This window comes from Hylaeus anthracinus, unplaced genomic scaffold, assembly GCF_026225885.1.
Source record: "Hylaeus anthracinus isolate JK02 unplaced genomic scaffold, UHH_iyHylAnth1.0_haploid 0, whole genome shotgun sequence".
In the NCBI taxonomy this organism is placed as follows: domain Eukaryota; kingdom Metazoa; phylum Arthropoda; class Insecta; order Hymenoptera; family Colletidae; genus Hylaeus; species Hylaeus anthracinus.
This window is the reverse complement of record NW_026533254.1, coordinates 16690770-16711597: the sequence shown is the minus strand read 5'-3', so window position 1 is coordinate 16711597 and position 20828 is coordinate 16690770. Positions and strand designations below refer to the sequence as shown.

Genomic DNA, 20828 nt, shown 5'->3' with positions numbered 1-20828 from the left:
AGCCAGCGAAGATAAGCTCGAAACGGTAAACGGAGGCATCCTGAGATGTCCAAAGCGAGTTTGCTCAACGATACAAATCGACCTTATAAACGGTTTCCAAAGAGCCATATCTCGGCGAGAAGATTTACGTGACGAGGAACAATGCACGATGGAAATATTAATCGTGGCAGGACGAGGTCGGGACCCAAGCCGGCAGCCACCTACCCATTTGTTGCTCGACTTCCTACGTGCGCCCGGCTCCTCGAGAGCGCCTACCTGAACTCTAGTGCCCTTGTTAGTCGGTTATTATTATACCCGGGTGGAGAACACCTACCGCGATCCTCGTGATCGATCGTGCGCGCCAGGGAGACCCAGGCGAACGAGAGGTTGTCTCGGAAGCTGGGCGTATACGGTGTACACAGGCCTAGAACGGGGCTCGTTCGAGGGAACAGCGCAACGACGACCGCGTGTGCCTTCGATTCTCTGGCTTTCTATGCATTGTAAACCGGGTAGTCGGAGGCGAAGTAGCGATTTTTCGTTAGTGGCAAATGTTAAAGCCGGGACTTTCGCTTCCGCGTTACATCAGAGAGACACCGGGGGTCTTGAAAATTGAGTTGACTTTCATAAATATCGTTGCCTCTCCCCCCTCCCCTCCCTCTCCCTCTCCCCCACCCCCCTGTCAACGTATCGCACGGAAAGGAGCATCGGACATCAAGATTTCAACGTCGCCGCGGATTAAAGTCGGAATAAATCATTCCAACTCGCGGGGGTCGGACGTCGCGGCCCCGTTCCTATCCTTCTCGGATGCAAATCAACGATCAAGGTACCCACACACGGTCACCGTTGTTGCGCAACGGGGAACGGGGGCAATAGGGTCGCGCGTTTGCTTTTCATTACATTTTAAGTTGGTGTTGATTGTTTTGGGGGGGATGCTGGGGTCGACATCGGTTTTGTTGGAGTTGAAACTATTTGAAATTGAAACTACTTGGAGTTGAAGCTCTTTAGCGTTGAAGTACTGTTGCTATTTGAGGTCGAAGCTGTTTAAAATTGAAACTACTTGGAGTTGAAGCTCTTTAGCGTTGAAGTACTGTTGCTATTTGGGGTCGAAGCTGTTTAAAATTGAAACTACTTGGAGTTAAAGCTTTTTTGAAGCATTGAAGCTATATGGAGTTGAAACTATTTGAAATTGAAACTACTGGGAGTTGAAGCTCCTTAGCGTTGAAACTATATAGAACCGAAGCTATTTGAAGCACTGAAGCTATTTGAAATTGAAGCTCCTTAACAATAAAGCTGTTCGAAGCACGGACTCTTTTCTTGCCAACACAGTATTCGCGAGAAAATCTTCAAGGCCTCCATGATGGTGGTCCTACCTCTTCCCAATTATGACCGATGCGACATTACCGCTTCCGTGTGCGAGTGCCTTAAGAGTGCGTTCACATCATTTATCTCGCGAACGGAGCGGTCAAAGGCCCGCCAGGTACCGTACAAGGGAACCCGGTAAATAAAATTATCGTGCGCCTAATGGTGGCACGTACGGCTTATCAAGTGCATGCCGTGTCGGTGCGCTACGTGATCGCATTATGATACCAGGACGCGGAGAATGCACTTACGAAATCGGGCGACGATTAAAATACAATAGATTAGAGGAAAGGGGCGCCGATCACGCTTCTCCGCCTGCAAATTACCGCGGCGATTAAATGATCCAGCACGGTCAAACGCTTGCCGGGACAGCGCGATAGAACGGATCGAGTACGACCTCGGACGACGGATAACGGGGGGCTGATAAGTCAGGGAACCTTAAAAGCATTTCGTGGGGCCCGACGAGTTACGTGGCCCAGACTTTCGCCGACTTCCTGCTTTTTTCTGGATGTGGAGTAGGTGATACTTTAAGGTGATGGATTCGAAAAATGTTTGTCGGTAGGTTCAGTGTTAATAGCTTCGCTTCTCAATGGCTTCACTTTTTAGTACCTTCAATTTTTAATAGCTTCATTTCCAAATAACTTCAATTTCAAATAGCTTCAATTCCCAATAGCTTCAATTCCCAATAGCTTCATCTCCCAATAGCTTCAATTTCCAGTAGCTTCATCTCCCAATAGCTTTAATTCCCAATAGCTTCAATTCCAGATAGCTTCACTTTCCAACACCTTCACCTCCAAACAGCAACCTCCACGCCTCCCCTCGACGCTTAGACGGGCGTCGTATCGCGTCCAGCGATTATTCGCCGAACGTTCGATGATTAACGATCTGCGGATCGGTAGGAGGAAGATTAATTAAGTTCCAGCGCGGGACAGGTCCCGGGCATTTACATCGGTTAGCCGCGTTACAAGAAACATGCGAGAAGCATCCGGCGGGGAATTTATTGCGCCGAGCGGACGGATCCGGCGCTTTCTTGTGAATGCGCCTTAAGGCGCGTGCTGCTGTCACGGGGATCGCCGCAGTGACAGTCGGCACGGTAACTGTCTTCATTGGTGATTGACATCACGATCGCGGAGCGCACGGTGTTCCTCGCGCACGACGAACCGGCTGAAAGGGTACAAAAAGAGCCGGCGTCGGTCTCCTTTCGTTTCAGGCCTCGACCACGTGCCTCGGACAAGCCGACGCTTTTCTGCGCTTTTTGCGTCGCGGCGACATGACGCGATGGAAAAACAAACGATGCGTCTACGACACCTTTTTATTCGAGTAGAATTCATGCGTCGCGTCCGAAGGAGTTACAGTATGGTTGCGAGCATGTCACGAGGATCTTCTGAAGGGTACGGCGACGGGTGTATTCAGCAGAGCCAACAGTTGAGTTATTCTGTTGAATTCTCTGCTTTGACTTGTCTAGAGGAAGAGAAGAAGTCGAAGGCAGGGAACGCACGAGAATCGCTCGACAACTGTTGTCTCTATTGAATGTATTGACTCGTTCCCGGACTGAGACAGGGTCTAGAGATTAGTGGAAGTGCTTCCCAGGATTTTCCCACCGGGCACTTTCTTAACCTCGTTTCTTCTTTGGCGACCTGTTTCTATATCTGTACCTATAAAGTCGCGTATTGTTTCAAATTAATATAGAAAATAATTTGCAAAATGTCTCACGAACGAATCTCAACGTAACAGGGTAAAATTGCCCCTTCGGGAAGGTTAAGTCCCATGTTTGAAAAACTATTCGTACAAATCTACATTTTATGCATTTATGGCGTATTCACTGCTTCGAAGGAGTTTACTCGAGCCAAAGTAGCCTCGAGAGTACGCTACCCGAGCAAAAGCAGGGTTTTGTTATTACGATGGAAGCAGAAACCGCGAGGACCGAGGAGGTCGTCGCGGTTAGGTTTCGATCAACTTCTGGAGGGAGAAGAGGGTCGCGGTTTCAAAATGGCCGTCGATGGACCGCGAAGGTGCACGTGTAATGAGGTGAATCGAAACTACCTACCGCATTAGGATGTTATTCGCCGTTAATGTGTCGTGTGGTAGGCCAATCTGGAGGGCAAATTGCGTTGTGAACTTCAAGATTCGTGTGAATCCATGTTGCAACTTATCGGAGTACCTTCGAGTTTAGCTCGATGAACACGTGTACCTCTTGGCTACAAGAAGATGGCAAGGTAAAAGAATGTTTCTTTTGGCAGAGCCATCTTTTCTCGATGGTTCTTCAGGTCCGGTAGGTGGCCTTGGCGACTCGTACTCCGACGGATCAAAAACAAAACTCTATGTTTTCTCTTCCTTCCTCGAGAGTCATTCTACAAGCGGAAGAGTCTTCGCGTTGCCCCGCCACTCGCGAGGTCAGCTCCCACGTCGCAAAACTCCTGACGAAGCTCTCCAAACAGTCGCCGGACGTAATCCAAGGAGTACGTTGGTCCCAGCACGACAGATGCCTGCACTTAAATCCAACACCGCTATCTCTCGACTTTTGACTCCTCATCGTGGCCCGTTGGGTCCGCGATTGGGACCCCAGCGAAGCTCAATCGATTCCTGCACTTTAAACAGCTATTATCTCTCGACTTTTGACTCCGTATCGGGCCGTGACGCGCGTTTCGCGCTTCGACACTCCTCTGAAACCTCTATCGCCGCGGCGAATCGATATTCGCGTATAAACGCGCCTGGGAATGGACAATTCGCTAGATTAGACTGCGTTCCGCTGGCAGGGGTTAAGCGCGCTTTAAGCGGCACGTCCCGCTAACTTCTGCCATAAACATCGCGTCGAAACGCCGGGCTGGCTTCGAACAGGACTTTACTAGGCAGATACGCCTAGAGAATGTATATCTCCGGCTGTATCTGCGCCGAGGCAATGAATGGATGCGTTGCGTTGCAGCCGGATAATTGGGAAGATTGTACCGCGCGGGTTATGCACTTTAGCGTCCGTCTTTCGCCCGAGCCACCACACGGCACCGCTGTTTGTCCCAGTGCCTTTTACACGAGGATCCTCGACTCGCTCCATGTCCCTCGCGTCCGGTATCTCCACCGGTCCGCTAGCCGCCATTAAAAACCATGAAATAGGGCTGTCGAAACGCTGCAACGCTGACGCAATCGTAACTGTTTAGAGCCTGGAGAACGCCTGATGCTGCTTAGTTTAATATCGAGATAATTGGCCATTCTTGCTCGCTGACATTTGCGCTCGAATCGGTTCCAGGGACGCGGCACTTTCCAATATTTTCTATCGCTGGGATCCTGTCGATTCGAAAAAAGTGAGATTCCTGGGCCTTGGTACGCGATAAATGATAGAGAGGGACCTTTGGAGGAACAATTCGTGCAGTCGAAGGGGAGTTTTCTGTGATTAGGATTCGCGTTTCGCGATTATTGTTTGGTATCCTTAGGGGTTATTTGGTGGAAAGGACTTGTAGCTTCAGTAAGGAATAGCTTCAACTCCAAATAGCTTCACTTTCCCACTACCTTCACCCCCGAAATGCGAGAACGCTCCACTTCTAAATCGTCTCAATGCTCAAATGCAGCAGCGTTTCCGTATTAGACCCGCGCACCAATTCCTGCAACGCGATTTCTGGTTCAACGGGACTACAACGCGAATAACGCTACCCAACCACTGTCTGCTAAGAACAGGATCTACGGATATCGATATCGATGTGGATCAGTGTGGCAGTGGTGCGCTCGGAAGCCAGCGCGACTGCGCGCCGGGGCAGAGATCGTTAAATCCGCTATCCGACAGCAATACTTAAACTCCTCTACGCCGATATATCGCGCCCGCTGTAAAATCCTATTGTAAACGGTACACACCGCGGCCTAATCTTGCCTCGTATCCTCCTTTTGCACGAAGGCTCATTAACCGATCGTACACATGCCAGAGTTTTTGTCAGGTGCCTTTTCAGCGTTGCTACCTCGAATAAATTCTATTCTTTAGAACACTCCCCGTAAACCAGACATCATGATGGATCGGGTTTACTTACTCAGCCGCTTTGTGAGCGCTCGTAGAGTGGGTGAGCTCCATACTTTTTCACCTGGTCTGAGAGCGAAAAAGTTTCGAGCTCCACCGCTCTGTAAGTGTCACGAGTCGACTTAGTAATAACTTTAGAGTGTGCAATCGTGATCGTTCAATTTTAGTGTCGCTGCGGAAATCGATAAAATTCTCCCAGTTAAAGAGACACGTTGTCAACGATAAGTTGCATAACCTCGCCGATAACGATCGTCGAGATTCCTTTGGTTCGATACGCGACGAAACGATCGATCGCCAGTCCCAGAGGACTGGCTGCTAAGCGCGTACATACAAATCGGTGGCACGGCTTCCTGTACCGTATTATTTATTGAATCTATGCGGTAACGGTGCATGCATCTCCCGACGCTCTTCCAACGCGAGGGGGCATTGTTTACACCGGGATGCTGCACCGTTGATGCTCGCCAGCGCCGTATGGCGCAAGTTGTAGCCATTGAAACGGCGTTCCACGAATGTGTGAAACGCACGGCACGTCGGTGCAACGCGCGCCCGATACAAATAGAATCGCATTGCGAGACGACGCGCATCGGTGTCGCTTGTTTCCGAGCTGGTTTTATTTGCAGATTGTTCCAACTAAATTGGCACGTAATGCGTTTACCGCAAATAGCATCGCGTTTACTCGTTACGATCTACACTCCTGAAGCGATCAATCTGTGTCTTTATCTGGTTTGTGAAACAGAAGTTTTGTACCGGGCAAAATATTCTTTGGGCAAAATTCAGGTCACTGAGTGTATGAAAGATTTTTCGTAGGGGAGCTGCGTTTCCGAGAGAATTGATTTTTGATATTTTTGGGGGCACGCGTTTCACGGGACTAAAATTAATTGTAAGAGAATCGTATTGAGTATTCTGTGCCACGAACGACTTTGGATTCCATTTCTTCGATAACGGAGCCCCACACAGAAAAATGTTACTCTACATTTTCGATTCGATTTTACATATAGAATACTTTCACGCGAAATAGACACTCGACGACTCCAATTTCGGTGAACTGCGTGGCCCAAAACGTTCTTCGAGTCGATTATCTCGAGACTGGAGCTCCGTGCGAACAAATTTTACTCCACATTTCGACTCAGTTTTCCACGTAGAATCGCCTCTGCGTATCAGTACACCCTGTATACGCACGAGCGAATCGAGCGTCGAAGTCTGAAGCTTCGTGAATGAATCGCGGGGGGACTTTAATGAATGAATCCGTGTAATATCGCATCGAATCGCGATACTACGCGTGAGCAACCGGACGGTCGAAAAATTCTTAGCGTATCCGCGGACTAATCCGACAACGCCAGGTATGCCATCCTGGGCCACGGTTCGCAGCCTTTTAAGCGACAGGTGCAAACATTTGGGGGAGCAGAGCGCAAAAAAGGAAGCCGGTAATTGTAAGCCCCGGGTAGAAAAACCAGTTTGCTAAAAACAACCTGGGGCTCGGATCGTGTCTTGTTGCGGGGCTACCGAATAAGACGGGACGAGTCAGTGTACCGTGAGTACGGGCCAACGTATAAGGAATGTGTTGGATTCCTTTTGGAGACGAGGGAACGTATGTGGCGTGCGGGTGCATCGCTCGTTCCTTTCTTTTTTTACTATTATTTAATCAGCTGGAAGGAATCTCGGACCTCGACTTCGAAAAATCGGGATTTAAAAAACACCAGGGGAACATTATAGCCTGGTTTGCCGTAACTTCGCGACGATTAGCTCTGAATAAACGAAGAGGTATCCGGGTAAATAAATGTTTACAAATTTGGCTAAAGCCGAACGGCATTCGAACAACATCCGAATAATCAATTGTTCGAATCTTCTACTGGAATTCTTTCGACTCGATTAGTATTCGATTCCAAGTTCTCGGCGCTTCGCAATCGTCAGTTGACGCGTCGTTTGAACCAGCCTGACCTTACTTAACCCAAATCTCGGCTGAATCGGCCGGTTTCAGGTCGATCGTCCCGACCTGACCTTCCTTAACCCGATTCTTCTAGAATACGGTAACGAACTGCACGCGAACGTCGAAGCGGAAATCCTACGACAAGGCCCGTTAGCCGCGTATTTGAATTGAATAACGATCGCCTTTAAATTCGTATCTAGGCGAGCGTTGGCCGCGCGCGCGTACAGTCGCACGCGATCGGCTCGGGGCCACGTTCACGGATCGTCGTGTGTTCACCTGACGCAGCCAGAGCGGAATCCTCATTGAGATTCCACCGTGGTCTTTTTATATTGCCCTCGACGGCGCGGAGCCATTGTTCTCCGTCGTCCGTAAATTATTGCCACCGCCGCCGCGGACTCGAATTGCTCAAAAACCGTGTATAAATCATTCCGCATTAGAAGGTCACGTCACTGCGACCGATTGTTCGGTTGTTTCTCCTTGGTGAGTGTATTAGTATCTACCGGTACCGAGTACGTAACACGCGAGGGAGTTACACGTTGGACAACGCTCGGAAAGAAGTTGGAAACTTTTATCCACCAGTTGGCGAAAAAATCGAAGTATTATTGCGCGTATGGACACAGGAAAATAGAAAATGAGGAAACGTGTTATTCGTGAAATGTTACAAGTTGGTTGGGATAAGAAAAAAATGCGAATCAGTAGAACGTTATGTAAACAGAAGTTGAAGAACACTTCGTGAATGTTTCGAGAGGCGTTAATAATTAAATTTTATTTCTCGTTAATTCAAACGAGAAGTAAAAATAGAAAAAGATTAAGTATAGAAATAGGTTTGGTGACAAATTTTTGATAGGAGCCAAACGCCTCGACTCTAATTTTTATTCCTTTGGAAACTACATTCTATTCCTTATCGATCCTGAACTCATCCACTTTTTGATCAATATAATGCTATTCTAGAAACGAATAAAATTATTACACAACCCCTCAATTAATTTCTAAGCGTTCGGGAAACAACCAACATCCATCGTCTACTCGGTTCGAAACAATCCTCCCACTTGGCAATTTCGTCGAGAACAGGCTCTGTTTACCTTCTCGAATTCCCCGTGCGAGGAGGACAGGGGTCGGGCCGTTTCGCGCGGTGGCAAAAAGCCGCTAAACGAACGGCAGCTCGTTGCGAAACGTTCCTCGGCTGAGTTTGCCCAGCGAGCGTAATGATTCATCGTGACTTTCACAATGAGCATCGCAGGCCTTACGCCCCGCGGGGTGAAACGAGCAAAACAAACAAAATAAAAAGGAGGGAAGTCGCTCTTCTCTCGTCGCGGTTCGGCCGCGAGTGCATAAACTGAAATAGTCGTGTTTACAACCGTCGACGCAAAGATAAATATAAAAGCGGCCGGTGCACGCGCACTTGTGCACTCGAGAGCGGGGAAAAAAAGGGCGACGGGAGGGAAAAATCCAAAAGAAGACATCGAAACGGGGGAATGCGTTTGTCGCGCTGGCGGTGTAACCTGACGATGACGCAGCAGGAATTACGCCAGCAAAGAGTACGCTTAACCGACGCGGCTAGAAATGCGAATTTTTGTTGGTCGGGTTGGCGATGGTTAACAGTGGTTGTCGAAGGCGACGATGGCACGCAGCAGGAAGGATTTGGCGTGCGAAGAATGTATACATATCGCGTACAGTCGGACCCATAAATATTCGTACCCTAAATTAATTCATATTTATATATCCATCTACAGCAACATGTTTATACAAACGAACACTACCGTTCAATTTAAAGAAATTTCTTCGATAGACACAGTGGGTACGAATATTTCAGGTATTAAAAATATATTTTATCTAACAAGCACAATGCGCGAATAGGTTAATGCTTCACGAAAGACGGGATAAACTCGCGTGGAAAGTGGACGATCAGCGCGGAGCTCGCTAGTAAAGCAGAAATCGAAGCCGACGATCCCGTTGGAAGCCTCGGATAATTTACAGCTGGTAACGAAACGCTGGCAACTAAGGCATAACTCACGCGGGCAAATCAGTCTGTCAAATAAACGTACCGGCCGTAAACGTACATTTTCACCGTGTCCGAGTGAGATTTTAACGGCAATCTATGTCGTGTATCCATCAATAATCCCCGGGGATCATTAGGTGACCATTTTTTCGCGGATGGGGGGCACGAATAATTTGTGATCCGTGCGAGCGGAAATCTCTCCGGTTTAAAACGGTTTGCACGTGCTGTCGGCTCCAAAGATATCTCGCGATACGCGAGAAAATCCGTGATTTATTCGACGTAGATCACGCGAGTGCGTGAAACGACGAGTACGGGAGTAAATAGAGCCGTGCCTTTAATTTTTATGCGTGTAATATAATTTGTACCCTATATTTCATCCGATATATTACATATGCAGGAATAAAACCCGTGGATCAGCAGTCGAGCACTTGTCCCACTGGAGCATCGTCCTACTCTATCAGTAGTGTTCTTATCGAACTCATTACGTTAGACATGGGGTTGCAATACTACATATACTGACTATTTCATATTGTACGTTATATACTCTATGTTTCAAACCGTGAATTTTATATTTTATATTCACGTCTTATTTAAACAAATTTATTTCAAGCGACACCGAGAAGGACCTGTCAGCCATTTCACGCAATTAACATCCTCACCCGTTCGTCGCGGAATTTCATTTAGCGCCAATTACCGGAATCACCGAGATCCTCTCCGGTCCGTTTCTCGAATGTAAATCGTCCCGAGTCAAAGAGGAGAAGGTGAAGAAAAAAAAAAGCAAAAACAAAGAAAACGAGAGTTTTATATCGGCTCCGTCGCGCTCGAGCAAATCCACCCCGTGAAGCTTTCGCAGAAAAGAAAGTCAATAAGAACACATACCTACGTTAGAATTCCCCTCCCTTCCCCTCCTCGGTTACATTACCATAAACTCGTCTCGGCCGAGTGAAATTAACCAGCAGCGGGTCGAGCGCCGTGGCACGCGGACAAGTCGGAGAGCACCGGGATCCGTTGGCTAGCCAGCCGCGAAAATGCCGGCGCCCAAACAGAAACGAAACGTAGAAAACATCGTGGAACTTACCTCGCACCTGGAAGTGTCCAGTATCTCGACCTCGGTACTAACGTTATCGATGGTAACGCTGTGCCGGTACAGGAAATCTGTAACAGAGTAGAACGAGATTATACTGACGCCTTGATGAACGATAGGCGAGGAGAAGGCATGCCTGAACAACCCTATCGGGCAAAGACGCTGCGAGTACAACGGCCAGGGATGCGCAACACGCAGACAGATTAGCGTAAAATGAAGGAAAAAGAGAAATGATAAATAACGCAAATATACTTTGTCGTGCGTGGAGGCGGAAGGCTTTAAAATTGAAAACTTTGACGGCCTTCGCGATTACTGTACGTGGTTGTACCGTTGGCACGCAAGAAGAACGCATCTTTAACTGTTTCAAGATCGCAGAGTGATTTGCGTCGCTATCCCTGAGGTGACTATACTCCACGATTTCTAAATGGTAACAGAGTGTACACGCAGGTGTCCTCGAGTGCATTCTTCCCGCTCTCAAAGAACGCGGTCCACGAAAACATTCGTAGCTCCGTCGATTTTCACCCGATTCGAACGATATTTTAGGAGGGGATTTTAGGAGTTTCTCCCTTTCAGTAGATGCGAAAACAATCGATTTATCGAAGCTGTAACGGTGTTTCACGTCGGAAGTTGTGCACCGCTGATATACAGAGCTAGCGAAAGGAGCCCCCGCGAGAGAAGACGTACGAGCTCGCTCGGCAAGGATAATGAAATCGATCCGTCAGTCCTCTTCGAGGATCGAGAGAGATCTTACCGGTTACTCGGACGAGTAATCGTTGGATCTAGCCTAGCGTCCTTGGTCGGGCGATCCGTGAAACGATAAGTGGAAACCGTACACCCGGCCGAGATCGATCTCTAGGAGGCAGCGGGCAATATTAATGCCGCCGCGACGGTGAAACCGTCACTGGGGTAAAATCCCTGTTAATTCTTCAAATTATTCGGTTTTTTCTTATCTCCCTAGCTAGGACTTCCTTCGAGCTCAACGTAACGCCGGGTGATTTACGTCTCTCATTTATCTGGTGTCCTCGGTCGCGCGAGTTCTATGCGAAACGGCTTCAACTGCCGTACGACGAACGGAAGAAATTGAAATTCGCGATTAATTGGAGGCGATACAGATCCTGACGTACAGCGACGGCCGCTGGCTACGGGTACGCGCAACTCCCGCCACTGCTCGGGGGCAACCCAAGTGTGGAGATGAAGATTATATTGTATTTTATGGAATTATATTATTACTGGACTCGATGGAGTTATCAAGTGTCTGGAATGGAAACTATTTTCGTGCTAACTTGAGTGTTTTACTGTAGGGCCGTTGACCGAGGTTAGTAAGCTATACTTTCTGTCGGATCATAAGCGGCAGCTTAAAAAAAAAATTCATCTGGATTCGCTAAAAATTAGAAGAGTTACGAGGCAATCACGAACACACGTGGTTCGAATTTTATACTCGTGACGAAGTGAAGTACGAGCATCTTTGAACTACACCTCGATATTTTTATAACGCGTAGAAGCAACACGTGGAAAAAGATAAGAGGCTTCGCGCAATTGCGCGAATATGCGAGCGAAACGTAAAACTCGGAGTTTCCCGCGAAATAGAAAACGCGGTTAATGCGCGAAAGTCGCGGACCAGTTAGTAACGACAATTCCGATTTGACGCGGTGACGCCAGGCGTCGCGCCGCTCTGTCATTACGTCGTTTGCTGACAATGACGCGTAACTTTCCCCCGTGGAACTGTGCCCGCGTGACGGGGGCCCTTGAAGAGCACGAAAAAGTCGATTACGATCATTTCGACCTATAAACTCATTTGGGACTTTCTCATACCTCGTATCTGGAATTTTTGTAAAAAGTAGCATAGTGTAGGGCTGGAGGGATTCTCGAATTAAAACGACCGTATATCACCTCGACTGACTATCGTCGAATAGCGAGTTGAAAAGAAGCAGGGGGCCAAAGAAAATAAACTAAAGAGAGGATCATGAGCACAGCAGCATACATCGATTTAATGGTTACACTTATATAAGTAGATAAGAATAGTTGCAAGTTTATAAGACCAGAGAATGTGTGAGAGAGATGGAGAATGAAAGTAGATTGTAAAAGTTAAAATAAAGTATTATATACACAGAGGCTTCTTTCCGTCCCCCTTTTCTCTCGTCTCTCGACGGAGATCCCCCTCGGATAAATGGAATTTTTCGATCAAGATCGCCGGCTATTGGTCCCTCGCGTTCATTTTCGAATCGTCGGGCAAAAATCGTTTGAAACTTTGACGCATCGCCGCGGCGCGAGATTCTCTTATCTGCGGATAATTTACATCCGACGATCGCATCGGGGCCCACGGTAGCCGCAGCATGCGATCGTATATTTTCCACGACGCGCGCATCACGCGTGAAACGAATCGCAAACTGCGCCTGCGTCGCTCCGAACGATTCCCGCCAATTCCAAGACGAGTCGACGCGAAGGAGATTCGCGACGAGCGGTGACGAAATCATGATAGGAATTTTTGAAAAGTATGAATTATAGGGAAGTTAACAAATGTAGGTTTGTATCGATAATAATTAAGCAGTAACAATTCTGGCGATGCATCACTCGGTGGTGATTTTAAGCGCCGTGAATATAAACAGACACGTTCTGTTACGAGTTATATTTCAAATTTTAGAAAATCAAACGTTTTATTTAATATAATATTAGCAGTTCATCGACGTCGCGTTCCCCATTCGTCAGTGAAATGAATTGTGTACGCGTTGCGATACAGCCTGAATGCGGGGACCAGCTTTTTCCGCGAGAAAACGCCCTCGAACGGTGAAAGTCCGTTTTCCTCGGGGCCGGCGTGGGTGATGCGATGTCGAGCGCGGAAAAATCGCGGCAGGTTAATAGAAATTTAATTTCGAGACGGCCTCCGGCCTCCGAGATCGTTCGACGCCGCGAGAAAGGCCGTCTCGCGTGAAATTCCTGAAATTGCCAACGCGATGATATACATTATCGGTTCCGCCGCGGAATAACGCTTATCGAGCTGGTCTATCTCCGACCCCCTTCATCGCTTCACGTCTGTTAATTCTTCCGTTTCAATCTGTACTCCGTTTTAATTTCGACCCAACGGAATGGAACACTCAACTTCCATCCCGATACACTGGAGAGGTTTCTCCCTTATTCTGGAATATATTCACCATGTTGTTGATTGTCTACTTGGAATGTTCGATTTTGGAAAATTTTCTGGATTTCTGAGTAGTATACGTTTACCTTTAAAAAAATATATATATAAATAAAGCCTGTTATTTACAGATCGCGAATGTAATTTTTCTAGGAACCGCAACCACTCCGGTGACTCCTAAAATCGCACTGACAATCGAACGCGAAAATAATCGAGGCGAATTAAATTCACGGAATCGAACCCCGACATGTACCAGAAGAACGGGCACAAACAATGGAGCGAAACGGTAATTCTTCGCACCCTCACGGTCAGCGAGAATCGATCCCGTCCGACAGACTGACTCCCGGTGTACGTTGACGTAAATCGAAAGCCGAGTCGTCCAGATGCCGAGGAGGCGCCTTAACGATGATATTAATTAATTCCCTGGGGAAATTACGGGTAATCTGGACGTAACCAGGAAGCGGATAATCTTGCACGTCGATCCGATCAAAGTGGGGGATAATTGCTTAATCGACCCCTTAAAGTTGACTCCTGCGACGCTGTCAGCGTCGCGACAAGCCAATGCTCCGTAACGATCGATGAAAAACTGGAACGTGGCATTGGAGGTACGCGCGACGCGGTCGTTCGTTGCGACAATTATTTTATGCTCCACGCAGATTGCGACCGTAAAACCTTGCAGGAAGTATTTACGGTGAGATCCGAGCTGCGATAGAATCAAGGAGGAAACAAAAAATTTCCACGCGCCTGGAATATCGCTGACGACGTTAACGAAGGTAGAAAGTGACAAATTCTTTTTTTATGCTCAAGTTTCAGGCAAAAGTTTGCGCTTGTAGCTCTTGTCAGTTCCACAAATGTACTCTCCGTGACTATCGAAGAAATTTGTTCGAATTGAATAAAATAAATAAATGAATGAATAAATTTTCCTACGATAGAATTTTCTGTCCGTTCCTAAATCCCCCTCGAATCGCAACGTGTCCCTATTTAGGGGTCGCGCCCCTGCTTTCGAAATCACCGCCGATAGAACGTAGAGCCACGGTGACAACCAATCACACGACCAGCGCCGTTTCGTATCGGATTCTCCATCGCTCAGAAATTCCCATCTCTTTTCGATCAATCACGCGGAAAGCTTTATCTCGAATCGACGTTCGACTAGGATGCCTTTCCTACAATTGATTGCTGTTCATGAAGAACAATCTGCATGGTAGAAAGTAATGGGCAATCGGAGCCAACGGGGCTCAAATTAAATTTGATTTCTCGATGCGGGAGGAACGTGGTCGACGACCGCGACGAATAAACCAGTGGTTCTTAACGTTTTTAATATTTATTATTTATTTAATATCGGGGAGAAAAATAGCGAATTCGAGTCCACAAAAAAATAAAAATATTATTGGTATCGGCGCTGTTAGCTTCGGACCATAAGTCCACGAATCTTTCGATTAATATCTTTTGAAATGTATAAAATTCGCGGTATTGTTATCGTAACCTAAGAACGATGAAAGGTGTCCCTTCCAATAAGTAGCCCGAAGTAAGTTCGAAATCCGTTCGCATAACGGTGGTACGTGAGCCATCGATTCGCGGAGTGATCTATCGAGCGATCGGGATGCACGATCTAATCTCGTCCCCATGTTTCTCGTGGACCGCGGACAAAACGTTCCCATCCGCGGAACGATCGACAAATGCACGGGTGGACCCGCTTTCTAAATCATTGTCTAGAATTATTCCGCACAACGAACACCAGCGAAAGAGATTTGCATTGTTAATCGAAATCGAAACAATCACGGAGCGCTGCGCGCATATCGCGACCGATAGATGATGGAATACCGATTATTCGACGCGCTCGACGTAAGGGGACGCCACGTCAAGATGGCGGATGTGTTCTCACGCGCTGTAAAATGGCGGACGTTGTTATTGGTAATATTGTAAAATAATACTGGAAAGTAAGTGCTACCGATTGCTTGACTGATTGAATAGGAATTTAATTGCGAACTGGTCTCTAACTGATACAGAAGATATACGTAACCCAACATTAACGATATAGACAGATGTTTCGTTACCCGAAGCGTACACACCGCACCCACTTTTCCGATACGGACGAAATGGAACCCACCTTCGCCAACGTATCACGACAATTCAAATTTATTGCGCTTACTAATACCCTAAGAAGCTTATTATTCATTGTATGCAACAGTATCTCCGACGACGCGCGCGTGTGATACTCTGGTAAAAAGATACGAGCAAATAAAGGTCCAGTTACAGCTTTTGTCAGCCTCTATTTACGGAGAAATGGATTCAACGACACTTTTCCTCGAATGATCTCGAGGAGAGCTTCGTCTAGCTGTACCCAAAGGTGAAATTGAAAACCTGTACACCTACTGGCTGTTTCTATTTTTATTATTCGAGTAAATCTACACTCCAGTTACAAGTATTCATTTTTCTTTTCGAATACGATTTTCTTGTACTGTTCAAAGAATCATCTAACCTACTTATTAGCATCTTTTAAACTTCTTTCGCTTGATTCTTTTGATTACGAGTTAAAGGAATATTTAAATTTATTTACCGTATGAATCTCGAAGATATGTGCATAAAGGAGGAGTTGTTCGGCTTCCAGGTGGAAAAGCTATCGCGACACACCTGCCCAGGGCGGATTTTTCCGGCCAGCGGACATCCGCGAGCTCTGACGGCGTCATAGCTTATGCATCCACGAGCGTGCACGGCAATTATTATGGCAAGGTAGCCTGCCATGAGTTATGGGAGAGATCTGCATTCTGCAGACCCTCCCCATGGGCTCTATTTCATATCGAGTGTTTAAATCTCCGCCCTCTTCGGGCGGACGCTGCTCTCGTGTCTCTCTTTCGCTCTCTGTGTATTTCTGTAACCGCTAGAATGCCCTCGAGATCTCGTCGTATCTCGCGAGGCGCCATGATTAAGATTTTTACCCTGGTACCCTTGAATTAGAGTCTGGCTATCGGTGCCGCGCGTTTCCATTCTTTTCTTCGTCCCGCGTTAAGGTCGATTCCCACCGACCCTATCAGGGGAAAGGTCTCGACCTGTATCGAATAATTTACGTAACTTATGGAGAATCCCTCTCGTTTGAGTATTATGAAGACGTACTGAGTGCGACTGAAACTGGATGACAACCACTGGAGCCTCGTGTTTTCGAAATCCATATAAGAATCCCTTTCATTCGAGTACCACGAAGACATAATTTCGAGTGCGACCGAAACTGGATGAGAACGACTGGAGGCTCGTGTTTTCGTAATCCTTATGAGAATCCCTTTCATTTGAGTACCATGTCCACGTACTTAAAACTGACCAAAATAGAACCTCTTTCGAGAACTATCACGATACTATGCTTAATGCTACAAATTGAGAACCCCTCTGCTCGAACCCACTAATTCCAAACAATTGGGAATCTCTACTGTACGAAACCCCGCCCTTCCTGTCCTCGAATTTGTGAACTATCGCCGTTAAAATTTTCTCAAAAGTCCACCGCCTGCCCCCATCCCCGTGGGTATCGGCCTTTACTCTCTCTTCTTGCTCCGAATGCGCGAGCAGTTAAGCGCGAGTCGTTACGAGAAGGCAAACCTCTACCACGCCGCGCGGTTCCAAGCGCGATAAAAATCCTCCCGGCTCGATCACCTGTCGGAGCGTGTGGATGCTGTATCGTTCTTCCTTTTGCCGCGATTTTCCCTCCGCCAGCGATTAACCGCGGCGATTTTTACAGCGGAGAGCAACGGCTTTCGTGAGCGACGTGAAAAAAATCGCCAACAGAGAACACGTCGACGATTGAGATGTAGCGCTCGCGTGTTCCGAGTTAACCGGCTGCTAGGTTTCTCTTCCCCTTCCGACGCGACTCTATTGCAACTATGTGAAACTCGGTTGCAAAGAGGAACAATGGTATAATCGCACGGTCGGTTCCGTTCCTAACGGTGCAAGGTGCGGGAACGAATAACGACTAGGGTTGTATTCGCTTAACCCTTTCCCAGCAGCTGAGACACACATATATCATACGTGAACTTGTCTTCTAAGAATATCACAGCGCATATAAACTGGTATTAATATAATTTGATGACGAAGAATTTAATTCTACGAATGGTTTCTTTGAAATACTCATTTTTAGGGTAAAAAAAAAAAATATATATATATATATAATATATAGAAATAACAAAGTGTAAACGATTGCAAAGTAATTCCTTTGTTCCGAGAAGCAGGGTAAAAATTTGGAGTAACCTGATCGCTGGAGCACTCACACGTGACTCAGCCTGGCGGCTGGTCATAGAACGGCGCGGACAATCGCGTTATCTATTGCCCCGCATTATTTCAATCTGCGCGTCGCGGATCTCGCGGCGCGCGGAGAATTCAATTTCCTCTGAGCTGCACCGGCCGGTGTCATTCACTTCTCGAGACAGTACAATGGTCCATTTCATAGATCGCTTTCGTTAATCGCGCTACCAGCCTCGCCGCTATTATCGTCCCCCTCGAAAACCACGTACGGGTTACGTGACGCCTTTTCATTAGGCCAACCTTTACGAACGCGGGCGTCGCGCTCCTCCAGCCGTGTAATTCGCTCCGCGGGCCGTGAGAATGGAGAAAATGAAAATGCTTACGAAGGATCTGGTTGTTCGTCGGTGGAAAAATTCGGAGCCATTTTTCGTACGTCTTACCTTCGTGGAATGTAATCGTATCAGTTATTTTTCGTTCATCCGATGGAAATTCGTATTCCCGCGGGCACACGCGCGCGCACAGGCGACCGTTGACCGATGAGCGCGCTCGCGCGTATAATAGGCCGCGATTTACAATCGCGACCAGGCCTAGTCTTCGTCTCGGTTTTCACTTCGGTAAATAATAGAGATCGCTCGATTTCACCTTCTCGTTTTCTGACGAATGTATTACGTTAAGTCCCTGCCTACCTGTTCGTCGGCGCGATCAATTTACGATTCACCGGAGTCGTGCACGGAGTTGGGCAGTGATTACTTCGTGATTACTTTACCTATCATCGCTCACAATCGTCGAATCGATCGATAAACATACGCTGCGCTTGTGATCATTTTCATGGGGAGAATATCACCGATACATTCGTGATACTTTCATGAATACGCGGTGGAAAATATTGTTGACAAATTTAGGATCAAGTCTTTGGGTAAAAAGAAGTCGATGAGTTCTTTAGCACTTTTCAATTGGAAGCTTGGTTGTGTAGATAGAAGCAAGTGAAGGGTTAGTGGAGCATCTCTCGGAGCGCGACGATTTGTATTGCAGTCAGCTGATCGTATCTTGAGCATGAAACCTCCGATTGAAAAACGGCAAAGGACTTTTCGATTCGTATAAGCGCGTAGATTTGATCTTGAAGGTTCCATATTTCTAGCAACGCTCTGCGTATTAAATGCCTATTTACAATTGATGCGCAGAAGGGGCGATACGAGATATCCTGTGTTCCAATGCTAAAAGATCCTTTAACCCACTCAAATTCTAAGCTTAAGGATTCCAAGCTCAAAAATTCTCAACGATATACACTGTGACACGATGCTAAAAACTTCTCCAACTCCTTAAAATTCTAAGCTTAAAAATTCTAAATTAAAAAATTCCTAGTTTTTAGGATTGACTCTTCCAATCTTAAAGTTTCTCCATAAGTTTCAGATACACCCTGTACATTCACCGATGCATCGAACACATTTGCCAACGTTTCCAGCGTTCTTTTAGTATTCTACACATTGTTACCGTGAAACACGACAGACCCAGACGGGGTTTCGTTAAAAAAAAAAAGAAAAAAGAACAACTCGCGAATCTCCTTGAAAATCTTGGTGCCCCGTCACGACCCACGGGCGTGCATAGCTTTAGGGAACTGGAACTCGCAGTAAGGAGTCTAGATAATCGCATTTCATACGGCGATCCGCATTCCGAGAATTCGATACTCCGCGGGGAAGAAGTTGTTCTCCCCTTTCCGAGGCCCATTCGAGGCACGATCGTTCAATTTGTACTCGCGAACCACGACGATTATTCTTAGAACATGACTGTTATTTCGAAACTATTGGTAAAATAACACGGTGCGAGTTAAACGCGTAATGGGAGCGTTACCCCCACTTCTGTTCTACAAAAAAAAACGTTACGAGGCGCAATTAAAGCGAACCGCAACAGTCGGCTACTGGGTAGTTATCGAAACAACGTTCGAAAAATTTGTCACTTTCTGCTTCTATTTTTAGGGGAGTTCCGTGACGGAAAAATGAATTTGGTAACAAGTTTACGTTCGTTACTTTAAGAAACAATTGAACGAGAAGATGAGTGGATACGAATGGAGGAAAAGAGATTCCTGAAACCACTTACCGCTGGTTGAGCTGTACTCGCCAATGTACCGCCTCGTCAAATACCGCACGACTACAGCTGAAAGGAAAATAAGATGGAATTAAACGTGCGAAACGCTTGACGGCTCTTACGAGAGCCCGAACATAATAATAATCACGATCGAACTAACTATTAGGTCTAACGAAACGTTTCGTGGCCGCATACGTGAGCTTTTCACGAAGAATATCAATAAGAGATAATAAGACAGTGATCGTATACAAATTTTCATGTTTTTTTTTTTTTTTTTTTCAGTCAGCCGAAAGGGTGCGACAATTTTAAAATGCCTTCAACGCCTCTGGGACGCGTCGTCGACGCGTTGATACCAGGCGTGAACGAAAGTACTGCTCGTTTGTTTCTTAATTTTAGCAGAAACAGGTTTACGTAAGTGAAAAGCAATTCATCATCCGTATAATTTCTCTGTTCACGCGACCCCCTCCACGTCCCAGACTTTTTCAGTTGCGCGTGCAGAGAAATCTGACGCTTTTCAGACAAAAGAACAACGACCGCCGTCGAGCCGTGCGAAAACGATTCAATCTGATGTTTACGTTACGCGCGTAATGTAGGTAGACGCGAAGGCGATCGCGAGCGAGCGAAATTACTCGAAATATTTCTTTCTTTTTTTTTTTTTTTTTTATTATTCCCAAGAAAAAGAACGTAAGAAACCGAAACATGGATCGATGACGGAGTTTCGCGTTTTAAGTAGCAACGCCGAAGCGGAGGGATATATCGTCGAATCTTCCCTCCTACGGCGTCGGGAATCGGTTTATAAGCTATTTTTCGAGGCGCTAGGTCGTTGCAGCGTGTAATTACGGGCCGATAGGTCTGGCGAGATCCCGCTCCACGCAAAATTGCAGGGTTCAAACCGAACCAAACGAGGCAGGCGCTTCGTCGAGCGAACTAGCGTGTTTCTCGCGTCGGTGAGCTGTCGACAGGAGGTGTGGTGTACCCGGTAACAGAATACTTTTATCGCGACTAATGACGCAAGGCCCCTACCCGTTGCTTTTTACGATTCCA

The 20828-nt window shown here is 46.8% G+C and overlaps 1 protein-coding gene across 4 annotated transcripts in view; it reads right to left on the bottom strand.

Moving 5' to 3' along the window:
* LOC128889708 (ras-related and estrogen-regulated growth inhibitor-like) overlaps nt 1–20828 on the bottom strand; it is a 55710-nt gene that overhangs the window by 21457 nt on the left and 13425 nt on the right. For all 4 annotated transcript variants that reach the window (XM_054147605.1, XM_054147595.1, XM_054147614.1 and 1 more), the window contains exons 3-4: nt 19797–19853; nt 10340–10416 (exon numbers count right to left, since the gene is read on the bottom strand). In XM_054147605.1, the coding sequence (XP_054003580.1) occupies nt 10340–10416; nt 19797–19853 (134 nt within the window). The remainder of the gene's footprint in view (nt 1–10339; nt 10417–19796; nt 19854–20828) is intronic.